The 11,434-nt window shown below is 60.7% G+C and overlaps 2 protein-coding genes across 2 annotated transcripts in view; one reads left to right on the top strand and one right to left on the bottom strand.

Annotated features, from left to right (window-relative positions):
* The window catches only part of SLC43A3 (solute carrier family 43 member 3), a 6,900-nt gene extending 3,108 nt beyond the window's left edge, over positions 1–3,792 (top strand). Inside the window, exons 4-7 of the mRNA XM_026660992.1 lie at positions 440–559; positions 904–1,090; positions 1,338–1,461; positions 3,208–3,792. Coding sequence (XP_026516777.1) covers positions 440–559; positions 904–1,090; positions 1,338–1,461; positions 3,208–3,363 — 587 coding nt within the window. The 3' untranslated portion in view covers positions 3,364–3,792. The remainder of the gene's footprint in view (positions 1–439; positions 560–903; positions 1,091–1,337; positions 1,462–3,207) is intronic.
* A 1,237-nt stretch (positions 3,793–5,029) lies between these two features.
* Positions 5,030–7,432, bottom strand: LOC112125840 (bone marrow proteoglycan-like). The gene is made up of 5 exons (XM_024224210.1): positions 7,378–7,432; positions 6,724–6,899; positions 6,119–6,253; positions 5,474–5,585; positions 5,030–5,088 (listed from the first exon to the last, which is right to left on the bottom strand). Exons 1-5 carry the CDS (start codon positions 7,430–7,432, stop codon positions 5,030–5,032), a joined length of 537 nt encoding a protein of 178 aa, XP_024079978.1.
* Between the last annotated feature and the right edge of the window lie 4,002 nt (positions 7,433–11,434).

Genomic DNA, 11,434 nt, shown 5'->3' with positions numbered 1-11,434 from the left:
GGGATGGAGAGAGATTTTGTAGGTAAAGTTAGGGGTGGGGCGGTGTTGGAGTAGGCAGAGGTGTCTTTGAGCTGGGCAGCATTGCCCCCTGCTGTCTGATGAATGGATTGTACTTATTGGTATGGATGGAGTGAGGAGAACTGAAGGGGGGAATGGGGCAGGCTCCAGAGCAGGGGAGGGAGGCTGGAATAAGTACAAATCCTTGGCCCTTCCTGCCCAGCGTCTCGAGTGACCTGACAAGGTTGGTACTATTGTCACCCATGGGAAACTGAGGCAGGGGGAGGGGCAGTAGCTTGGCCAAGGCACCCAGGGCTGGGTGCGGGACCCAGGAGTGCCTGGCCAATACAGGCCCCCCTCCCGTCCAGTGGATCAGGAAGTGAACAGGGCATGTGGAGTGAAGTCTCAAGCATTATGCCTTGCTGCCTGTCTCTGTTCCCAGTAAGCACCTACACCAATGCCTTCGCCTTCACCCAGCTCTGCGGGGTCCTGTGCGCCCCCTGGAATGGGCTCATCTTAGACCGGCACAAGCGTGGGAGGAGCAAGGATGGCAGTGCCAAAGGTAATCACCCCGTCCGTCACCAGCTGCTGGACCCAGCTCTGCCCACTGCTGCTCCTCCCACTGCTGCGAGCTTCCCCACAGCAGTGCCCATCCGGGACCCCGCTGCTGCAAGCTTCCCCACAGCAGTGCCCATCCGGGACCCCGGTGCTGAAAGCTTCCCCACAGCAGTGCCTGTCTGGGACCCCAGTGCTGCAAGCTTCCCCACAGCAGTGCCCATCTGGGACCCTGGCACTGCAGGATTCCCTGCAGCCTATGCCCATCTGGGACCCCAGAGTGCGAGCTTCCCAGCAGCAGTGCCCCATGCCTCTCCCTTGCCTCTTGCCAGTGTCTCTCCTGTCTGTCAGGTGGCTCGGACTCCCTGGCGGACCTGCACTCCTGCGTCCTGTCACTGGCTGTGACGGTGCTGCAGTGTGTAGCCTTCTCGGTCTGTGCCTCCGTGCCAGTGCTGCCCGTGCAGTACGCCACCTTCATCCTGCAGGTGCTGAGCCGCTCCTTCCTGTACGGGGGCAACGCCGCCTTCCTGGCCATCGCGTGAGTCACCCGGGGGGCACAGGCTGGGGGAGGGGAGATCCTAGACATGGAGGGGGCAGGGGGCTACCAATGGGGCAGGGGGGCAGGGATGGGGTGGAGGAAATGGAGGGGAGGGCTGACAGGGCAAGGAGATGCCCTGCAATGGACAGTGGGGCAGGGTACGCCTCTGGCATGTCTCACAGCAGTGCCCCCCCATCTGTAACACCGTCCTCCCCCCCGCCCCCCCCGCTGGGTCGTCTCTCCACAGGTTCCCGCTGGAACATTTCGGGAAGCTATATGGGCTGGTGATGGGCCTGTCGGCCTTGGTGTCACTCCTCCAGTACCCCTGCTTCGCCCTCATCAAGGGACCGCTCAGCGATGACCCCTTCTATGTGAGTGTCCTCGTAGATAAATCTCTGATAATTTTCATATGACTTTACATTGTGCCTGTTCATATAACCTTGTAGTGGGTCTACCCACGTGTGACCTCTGTTTTCATGAGACTTTGTATCAAGGCCTAATATAGAAACCTTGTACTGATGAGCCTTGGTATATGGAAACTTTGTATCAAAGCCTCATGTAGAAACTTTGCATTGCCCTTGGTATAATGTTATAGCCCCTAAGGATAGAATAAGATAGAAGAAAAATGTCTTTTTGCTAGCAAGTATCAGAGGGGTAGCCGTGTTAGTCTGAGTCTGTAAAAAGCAACAGAGGGTCCTGTGGCACCTTTAAGACTAACAGAAGTATAGGGAGCATAAGCTTTCGTGGGTAAGAACCTCACTTCAGAACAAGATCTCTCCCCCCCCCACACACACACACTCTTAATCAATTGCTCTGTTGAATGAACGAGGTGTGAATGAGAGAGGCGTGGAAGGCAGCACCTCCAAACCCCTGCAACAGTTGGAGAGAGGCTGGGAGCCAGACCCAAGGATGATAAAACGTGTCAAGTGGGCTCACTAAAGAAGATCAGACATACTGACAGCCTCGGGGGGTTAGAAGCAAGCACCTTCTTTTGGAAACACCCTCTTTGCAGCATTGGGACAACCCCCAGAAGGAAGCAGCACAAAGGCCCAATGGACACAGACTTTGAATCTGGTACAGATTTGCATGAGAGGGAAGCTGCTATAAAAGTGAGGTGTCTTGCAGAGGACCCAGGGTCTCGTCTTGTCAACATGGGAGCATCGATCCGGATCGGCAGAAGCCCGGCTTCACCCCCTCCCCCATCTAACTCACCTGGCCAGTGCAGTTAAGGGGAGCAACTAATTGGTAACAACAACAAGACGGAGCGTGCTTGTGTGCAGGGCTGGCTCCAGGCACCAGCTTACCAAGCAGGTGCTTGGGGCAGCCACTTCGGAGAGGGGCGGCACGTCCAGCTGTTCGGCGGCAATTCGGCGGACGGTCCCTCACTCCTGCTCGGAGCGAAGGACCTCCCGCCGAATTGCCGCCGCAGATCGCGATCGCGGCTTTTTTTGTTTTGTTTTGTTTTGTTTTTTTGTTTGGCTGCTTGGGGCAGCCAAAACCCTGGAGCCGGCCCTGCTTGTGTGTGTGTATGTATGTGAGTGCATTAGTGTAATATATATATCTATATATCTATATATATCTATCTCATATGCATATGATACAGTGTTAACAAATACATGTATTACTAATAAATGTGGCGTTTTGCCTTATTCCCCCTGAAAAGATCCTGTGCAGTACTTTAAGTACAACATCCTGTCCCATCTGGGGCCTGGGGAGCTTCATCGACACCCCACAGTGAGAGACAGGGGGTGCCTCGTCTGGGGTGAGGGGGAACTTTATTGACAACTCGCAGTGAGAGACAGGGCGTGCCCCTTACAGGGCCAGGGGTGGTGGGGGGGACTTTATTAACATCCAGCAGTGAGAGACGGAGAGTGCCCCATCCAGGGCCTGGGGAACTTTATCGACATCCCACAGTGAGAGACAGGGAGTGCCCCATCTGGGGTGAGGGGGAACTTTATTGACAACCCGCAGTGAGAGACAGGGAGTGCCCAGTCTGGGGCCTGGAGAACTTTATTGACATCCTGCAGTGAGAGACAGGGGATGCCCCATACCGGACCTGGGGGAACTTTATTGACCCGCACTTTCTGTATTGTTCAGAACCTGATTTTCCCATCCAGGTGAACATTGGCCTCATCATCGTCATCCTCCTGGCCTTCGTCAGTCCGCTGGTGGTGCTGCGGGAGTACCAGCGCCGGGAGAGGGAGCAGGAAAAGCAACATGTTGACTCACCCCCCCTGACCCTGGCCAAGGCCGGTGTGGAGTCCTCCATCTGACCCCCCCAGCAGGGATCTTCAAGGGCTGCTCCCCCCCAAAAGGGAATTAGGAGTGCAGGCTGAGCCCCAGCCAATCCCCAGCTGTGTCCCTCCAGCCCAGCATTGTCACCATCAGCTCCAGCCAGGCACTCACTCCTCTTCAGCGGCAGGGTGGTGGGTCACGATGGGTTATTTTTACAGATACTTGATTTTCTAGGTTTTTGTATAGCCCGGTCGGTATAAATCCAGCCTTTCCCTCTCCCTGCACCCAGGGTGCGCGGCAGGGTGTGTGTGTGTGTGTATTATAGTTCCCCTTATCGGCAGGGTGTATTTCAGTCCCCCTATTTCCTTCTCTTTTACTACAGAGATTTTATTTCTGTGCTTTTTTGTAAAAGCGAGGGAACGGGACGTCCCCGGCGCCTTCCTCCCTGAAATCACATAAACGCTAATGAGGAACTAACCCAGCTCTGCACTTTGGCCTGGTCTACACTAGGACTTTAATTCGGATTTAGCTGCCTTAATCCGAATTAACCCTTCACCCGTCCACACTACAGAGCCAGTTAATTCGAATTAAAGGGCCCTTTAAATCGATTTCTGTACTCCACCTCGACGAACGGAGTAGAGCCTAAATCGATTTTGTTAATTCGAATTAGGGTTAGTGTGGACGCACACCACCGAATTACTGTGTTTAAGTTAATGGGGTAGTGTGGCCGCACACCACCGAATTAATGTGGTTTAAAACCGAATTAAGGTGCTTAGTGTGGCCGCGCACAATCGAATTTATACAACCTGTTTCCCAAATTCGAATTATCTAAATTTGGATTAATCCTGTAGTGTAGACATACCCTTAGTCTTCTCCAGAGGTCACTGGAGGCCCCTGGTCCGCTCTGCCCGGCTTGTGCCCATCTTGTCTGACTGCCTGACCCTCCCCCAGCACCCCCCCAGGGGCTCCAGCATGACGCATTGTCTGAGACAGGCGTCCGGTTTTCATTGGGTGCCCCCAGGCACTGGAGAACCCACCAGCCCAGGGGAAGAGGATCCTCCATATTAAAAACATGCCCCCTGTTCCTGGTCTGAATTTGGTGCAGACCCGTGCCCAGCCCCTGCCGGACTGAAGAGCCTCTGCTGTGAGAAATCTGCCCACGATGGGGTGCGCAGACCGGGCGCAAGCCCCCCAAAGCTGGCACTTCCTGCCGGCGCGGCCTGTGGCAGGGCTGCAGCCCTCAGCTCCGTTCTTGTTGGGCGTTTCTGAGCCCTTTGCTTGCTGGGAATGTCCCGGGGGCCGGGGGTACCCCTGAACTGGACGCAGTTCCCACTAGTGGGCTCCCTAATGCCCGGTACAGCAGTAACTCCCCCTCCCGACTCCATCCCTGGGTGGGGGTAATCCCCAGCCCTTCTCCCCCTGGGCCACCTCTTGCCCTCCCCCTGCCCTGGTCCAGCCCCAGGGAGGGCCCTGGGTGTCCCGGGGCAGGAAGGAGCGACACCTGGGGGTGATGAATGCAGCACTGTTTTATTGCAGGGAGTCACAGGCAATGAGCGAGGGGGGGCTGCCCCCCCGGGGAGCTGGGGCAAGGCTGGGAGCAGAGCCGAGTCCAGGGAGCAGGGGCGCCTCCAGCAGGGCAGAGTAGGGAGTTCCAGGCCAGCAGAGTGGTGGGGGCAGCGGGATCCCGTGGGGGGAGCAGCCCCCTCAGTACTCGCAGATAAAGGGCAGGCGAGTCCCGCAGCTGACGCTTCTCCATTGACCACCTGGCAGAGAGAGAGGGGTTAGTGCCCTCCCAGCTGGCACCTGGCACCCAGCCCACAGCAAACCCCAGATCCCTTGCCCCAGACCTCCATAGTACCACTAACCCCAGATCCCCTGCCCCAAACCCCTGGCGCCACCTACCCTCAGATCCCCTGCCCCACGGCCCCACCTACCCTTGGATTCCCTGTCCCACACCCTAAAGCCCCACCTCCCCTACACCCCATGACCCCACCTACCCTCATATCTCCTGCCCCACACCCCACAGCCCCACCTACCCTCGGACCCCTGTCCCACAGATCTGCGGTTCCCCTGCCCAAGGGCTCTTGTTCCCACAAGCAGTGACTAGATCCCCATCTCAGCCCTATCCTACCCCAGGGGGCTCCTCACCTACAGGGCACATGGCGACACACGATTTCCAAAACTGCCAGGGGTTCCCTCTGGCCCAGTTGGAGTAGTTCCAGGCACTGTGGTCAACCCAGCGGGGGTACACATGCAAGAACTGTGGGGAAGGGGCTGGGGTAGGATCAGTGCTGTCCCATCTGCAGGGTGCCCCAGGAAATCCCCTCCCCTCCAGCCCCCAAGGGGCCAGAGCCATCGGTTGGGCTGGGGCAGGAGCTGCTCCTGCATTGGAGCCAGCCGGGGGCCACAGTGAGGGGCTCTGGATTTGCTGGGAGGTACCTGGGACTTGCTGGAACCAGTCTCTGCCCTGGCACCTCATGGGCAACCAAGGTCAGTGGGCCCCAAGGAGACTGCCAGCCATCTGGGGGTCAGCTGGGACCCACACCTGAGCTACCCAGGCCCACCTCCCAGGGGGCAAGCAGGGGGTGGTCTGGGGCAGCCCTGAGCGGGGTCCCGGCTGGGGACACACTGAGCCGCAGTGGGGAATGGATCCCCCTGTCTGCTCTGCACTGGAGGGGAGGCCAGCCTCAGAGCTGGCAGGGCCCTGATGAGGGAGTCGGGGGTGACGGGGTGTTCTGGGCCAGGCCCAGGCAGTGGGGGAATGAGGACAGCAGGGCCAGACACTCTCCTTACCCAGCGGGAGGTGTAGCCCCCGATCCACACCTGGGCCCGGTTGGTGCGGGTATGCGCCGTGCGGCTCAGGCGCTGGTTGGTTGCATAGTTGTGGATGGAGGCCAGGTGGCCGTGGTAGCAGCGGGCACACACTTTCTGTGGGGAGAGGGGGAGGGGGACATGGGGCAGTCAGGGCCCAGGCACAGAGTCACATCCACCCGCCACACCCCCATGCACCATCCACTGCCCCTATGCCCCCCCATGTCACCCCTTCAACCCCTCCACTGCCCCCACGCCTCCTCCACTGCCTCCATGGGCCCCACATCACCCTTATGCCACCCCTTCAACACCCCATGCCCCCTTCAGCACCCCCATGCCTCCTCCACTGCCTCCATGGGTCCCCCTGCGCCCCTATGCTACCCCTTTAACACCCCATGCCCCCTCCACCACCTCCACACCTCCTTGACTGCATCCATGGGCCCCCCATTGCACCTATGCCACCCCTCCACCACCTCATGCCCGCTCCACTGCCCCCGTGGGCCATTCACCAGCTCCATGGGCTTCTCACCCCACTTCCTGACCTATCTGCGAGTCCTCCCCACCACCTGTGCCCCTGACCCACTCACCTGGGCTCTCCAAAATGTCTGGCAATTGTTCACAAACACATAGCGACAGGTGTGGCCCCCCTGGCCAGGCACTGTCATCCTGAAGCTCTCGCTCTCTGTGGGGCACGGTGGCTCCGGCTCCCCGGGCTCCTCCTTGCCCTGCTCGGCTGGTACCTCCTGCTCCGGGGCGCCCTCATCTGAGGGTGAGTGCGAGAGACACCAATTGGCCCTTCCAGCTGCAAGACGCAGCCCAGATCCCAAACAATCCTTGGAGGTGGGAGCAGATCTAGCGGCCGGGGACACAGGTGTCCGGGATAGAGGGTCAGGGTGTCACTGGGGGGTTAGCGAACCCTGGTGTCTGGGACGGAGAGCCTCAGAGGGTCATTGCGGGGCCAGGGGACCCTGGTGTCCGGGCTGCAGTGAGGCAGAAGGTTATTGGGGGCAGGGGCCCCAGGTGGCCGGAACAGAATGGGGCTGGGGTCAGTGAGAGCACAGGTCTGGGGTAACGGAGCCCTGTACTGTGCTTGCTGGGGTCTGACCCAAGCCCATGGGGTCCATGCAGTGTCTGCTGGGGGTGGTGGTGGAGGTTCCCATTGGGGGCAGTGGCTGTGGGTCAGGCTCCCCACAGGGTGGGGGAGGGGCTGTAGCCATGGTGACTTGGACCCCAGGACTTACGGAGCTGGTGAGCAGAGACGGCCCCCAGGAGGGCAAGCAGCAGGGACAGCTTCATCTCGGGCAGATCTGGGGGGGCAGACCGCTGTGAGACAGAGACAGATTGACACCCCCACCAAGCCCCCCCAATCGCTGAGCCCAGACTGACCTCCCTGCCTAGAGTCCACCCCTTCCCTCCACTTAGCTCAGACTGACCCCCATCTAGGGACCCCCCAATCACTGAGCCATAACCTACCACCAAGCTCCCCTGGGTTGATGACCACCCCACAACCAAGGCAGCCTTTCCCAACTAAGGTAGGGCTGGGCCAACCAAGGGGGACGGAGGGAACCCGGGGCCTTGCCTCAATACGGGAGCAGAGGGGCTTTCACTCACAAGGACAAGGGGGTACATGCACACATTGGCTATGGGCAGAAGCAGTCAGGAAAATTCTAGCATGTGCTGTTAGCCTGTGGAACACCTTTCCACAGGATACAAGGGGCCGAGAGCGCTGAGCAGTGCCAGGCCTTTCTGGGCATCACCACAGGTTCGGGGGCCAACAGTGAGGCCTCATGACCTCAGGCTCCAGGGCAGGAGCTGAACAGCCCCTGGGGTCAGGCAGGGATCTGCCCCTGCCACAGAGAGGTGAGTAATGGCAGGCACCTCCCCAAGGCAACTAGCACTGGCTGTTGTAAGAGCCAGGCCCCGACCGAGTGATCCCACTCTGGAGCAGGTCCCCATTACCCCCCATATCCCCTGGGATCAACCAAAGACCCCCCGCCACCTTTGTGATGGCTGTGGGTCCTCAGTGAGCTCCGACAGCTCCAGCCATCCCAGTCCCTTATGTTGGGCTGGAACAGGAAGCTAGGGATGGCGAAAGAGTCACTATCAGCTCCCAGCCCCTTGTGCTCCCCCCTCCCCCCGCACCCCACAGCTTGTGACATCCCCACACCCAGCCTGGGCTCTGACCTATGAGCTGCCCCATGTTGCCACCTAGGGGCCATTGGCAGAGTTTATAAACGAGCTGTCTACAAAGTGCTCCCAACTCCCCATAGACCATAGAGGGTCTTGGGTTCACCCCCCTGCTGATGGTAGCAGAGAACTGGGCTCCCAGCCCCTCGGGACCCACTTTAGAGAGACCCAGGATATAAGGCTGGGCTAGCATGTGCTGTGGGTCAGGAGAGAGGGGCACCGACAGAGGGGAGCCAGTGCTGGGCAAGCAGGGGCTGTGGGTTGGGCTTGAGAAGTGCCAGGTCTCCACCCCATCCCCATCCCTGCCCTGCTCTCAGGCCACATTGGCTCAGGACGTCCCTGCAGATAAGCATCTCCCCGCCGCGCTGGGCAGGTTTCACAAGGGCATTTCACACAGTAACGGCCGCGCTGGGACCCCGCGTCTGGGCTGTCCTGATAACCCCGGAGCTGTTTCACCACTGGCCGCAGCGCTGGGTGCCCGGCCACAGGGAATGGGGTAGCAGCCAACAGTCTAGTGCCATCTATTCCCTGAGTGCCAGTGTTGGGGTTCCCTCCCCTGCCAGCACTCCCTGGGGGGCAGCCCCTCAGAGCCAAGGACCCTCCCCACTGTCATGGGACGGTGCACAATGGGGCGGGGACTGGAGTGGGGTGATCACCCAGAGCCTGGCACATGGCCCTTCCCTCCCTGCGGTGAGCAGGGGCACTGGGACCCCAGAGCCTGGGGGTGACTGGCTAGTGCTGAGCCCTGGGGCACAAATGTGCTTCATCCACTTCCCATAGTGCCCCTCACACACAGCTGGCACTGATGCCCGCTTCCAACCGCCTGGAGAATGTGGGGGACCCCAGGTGGGAGCTGAGCGGGGGGCTCTGCCATGGAGCTGCCTTTAGTCCCAGCAGAGCTTCGTAGACTCCAAGAGCGGGCAGCCCATTGTGCCGTCTGTCTGCGCTCCTGTATCACACCGGGCACCGGCCCTGCCCAGGGGCTCCTGCGTCCCGCCCCGACGGAGCCAGAGCGCAGCCTCTGGAGAGACACCCCAGCCTGGATTGAAAGACTCTGAGTGACGGAGCATCTGCCACTGCCTGGGCGAGTTGTCCCCAGGGAGAATCCCCTTCACTGTTCAAACCTGCCCCTTAGGTTTGCCCTGAATCTCTCTAGCTTCCATCTTCAGCTATCGGGTCTCACTCGGGCTTTGGCCACTGCAGCCTGGAGCCCTCTCATCTCAGAAATCCGCTCCCATGGGACGGGGTTGGCTCACTGCCCCCCCCCCCCGCCCAGGCTGTGGGCCGTGCTCCAGCCTGTGATCTGTCTCTCTTGGAGCACCCCTGATGCTGATGAGCCCCACAGCTTCGCTCTTTACGCACCTCCGAGACAGGCCCTCCTGCCTTTAGCTCTCCCCCTGTCTCGGCAGCATGTCCAGCTGGCTCCTGACCCCCAGGGCAGAGGCGTTGCCCAGTCAGGGAGACACGGCGGGCAGGGAGGTCCTGCAGTAACACAGCAGGGCCCTTTCCACGCATGGCAGCATGGACTGGATCAGCGGAGAGGCCTCTGTCATTGGCCGGGCAATGCCAAGCTCAGGGCAGATGCGATTGTGGGCAGAAGCAACTGCCCCAAGACCCCCGGCTCAGCTGGATGTATCCCGGCTCCCTCTGCCTCTGCGTCTCTCTCCTCTGTGTCAGAGCTCAGTCCTTCCTCATCCCCTGGCCTGGGTGCAGCCTCCGGAGAGGGCTCGGCGGCCTCTGCCTAGTGCACGCCCTGTTCGCCCTCAGCCCCAAGCCCCTCCGCTGACAGGCTCAGCCGGCAGCCCCAGCCGGGATACGGAGCAGAGCGTCTGTCTCCCATGGAGGCAACCTCTTTTGGGCAGGGCAGAGGCCTCTCTGGGTTACCCTCAGCTCTCAGCACCTCTCAGGCAGGGGGCCTGCTCCATTCGACCTCCCCGGCAGGTGCGGGAAGCTAGCAGGGCACCTGCCAGTAGATGTCATGTCGACAGAGAGCTCAGGTAGCCAGGGCTTTCGCTCTGGGCAGTGCCTGGCACAGCACGCTCACGATCTCAGTTCGCATCTGAACAGCAGCTGGCACAATGGGGCAGGCCTGCCGACGGGTCGGGGGGCAAAGGGGGCAATCACCTGGGCGGGCTGCAGGGCTCCTAGGCACGTGCGGGGTGGTACCGGCGGTGGCGAAGGCAGCCAGGCGGGCCTGCGAAAGCCCTGGCCGTGCCAGAAGAGTGCGCCCAGCAGCGTGGCCGGCAGCAGCCAGTGGCAGGCGCAGCACCGCTCACATGTCAGGCGGACGGCATCCACGCGGGCGCGGCTGGTGGGTGTGTGCACCAGCCGCTGCACGTGGTCCAGCTCCGTGCCCATGTGGCGACGCCACGCCAGGCCATCCCTTTCTAGGGGGCCCATTGGCCGTTCTGCCCAGGGGCCCAGAATTGCTGCCGGCAGGCCTGCAACGAGGGCCCTGATCTCGGTGGGGGTCTGTGCAGTGCCTGGCACAATGCGGGCCCTGATCTCAGTGGGGGTCTCTGAAGTGTCTGGCACAATGGGACCCCGATCTCGGTAACTGATATGTGAGAACCCAGGGCTGGGAGGAGACGAGCCCCCAGCTCGAGTTCCTGCTCCAGGGCGCGTGGGGCTGGGAGAGTTGAGTGGCTGGACACCAGCTCCTGTTGCCATGACAGTGCCTAGGGCCTTTGCCTCTGAGTCACAGGCCTCATGGGGTCTCAGCCCTCCATGTGATTCCTGGGGCTCCCTGTGACTCCTTGTGGGTGAGAGCAGCTGCGCCCCACTCCAGCTGCCCCTGAGCTGGGGGGAGCATCTGTGGCTGGGCTCCGTGGGCTGGTTGGGAGCTGGCGGGGGCCCAGTGAGATGGGCTGGCAGGACACTGCTGGCTGGAGAGCTCTGAGCAGGATCCCCAAGGGACAATCTGGGGAGGGGCGCGGGTGGGAACAGGGGCTGAGGCCTGGGGCCATCTCTGGGGGAGACACCCCTGCTGGAGGGGGCTGGGCAGGGTAACACCCTGGACACCCACAGGGGGCCACTGAGGGTGTTCAGCAGCTTGTGGGTCTAAGGATGCTACTAAAACTAACCAGGCTCCCACCACGGCTGACCCACTCC

This window comes from Terrapene carolina, unplaced genomic scaffold (genome assembly GCF_002925995.2).
Source record: "Terrapene carolina triunguis isolate 2854851 unplaced genomic scaffold, T_m_triunguis-2.0 Scaffold926, whole genome shotgun sequence".
Classification (NCBI taxonomy): domain Eukaryota; kingdom Metazoa; phylum Chordata; order Testudines; family Emydidae; genus Terrapene; species Terrapene triunguis.
The sequence above is the reverse complement of the archived record's forward strand: the minus strand, read 5'-3'. Positions and strand labels throughout refer to the sequence as shown.

Bases quoted from the DNA above. Each gene is read 5' to 3' on its own strand.
- LOC112125840 (XM_024224210.1), bottom strand. From the start codon at position 7,432: ATGAAGCTGTCCCTGCTGCTTGCCCTCCTGGGGGCCGTCTCTGCTCAC. The intron at 5,586-6,118 runs GTAAGGAGAGTG...CCTTCCCCACAG, and splicing joins GGGGCTACACCTCCCGCTGG to TTCTTGCATGTGTACCCCCG. The intron at 5,089-5,473 runs GTGAGGAGCCCC...TCTCTCTGCCAG, and splicing joins TGTCGCCATGTGCCCTGTAG to GTGGTCAATGGAGAAGCGTC.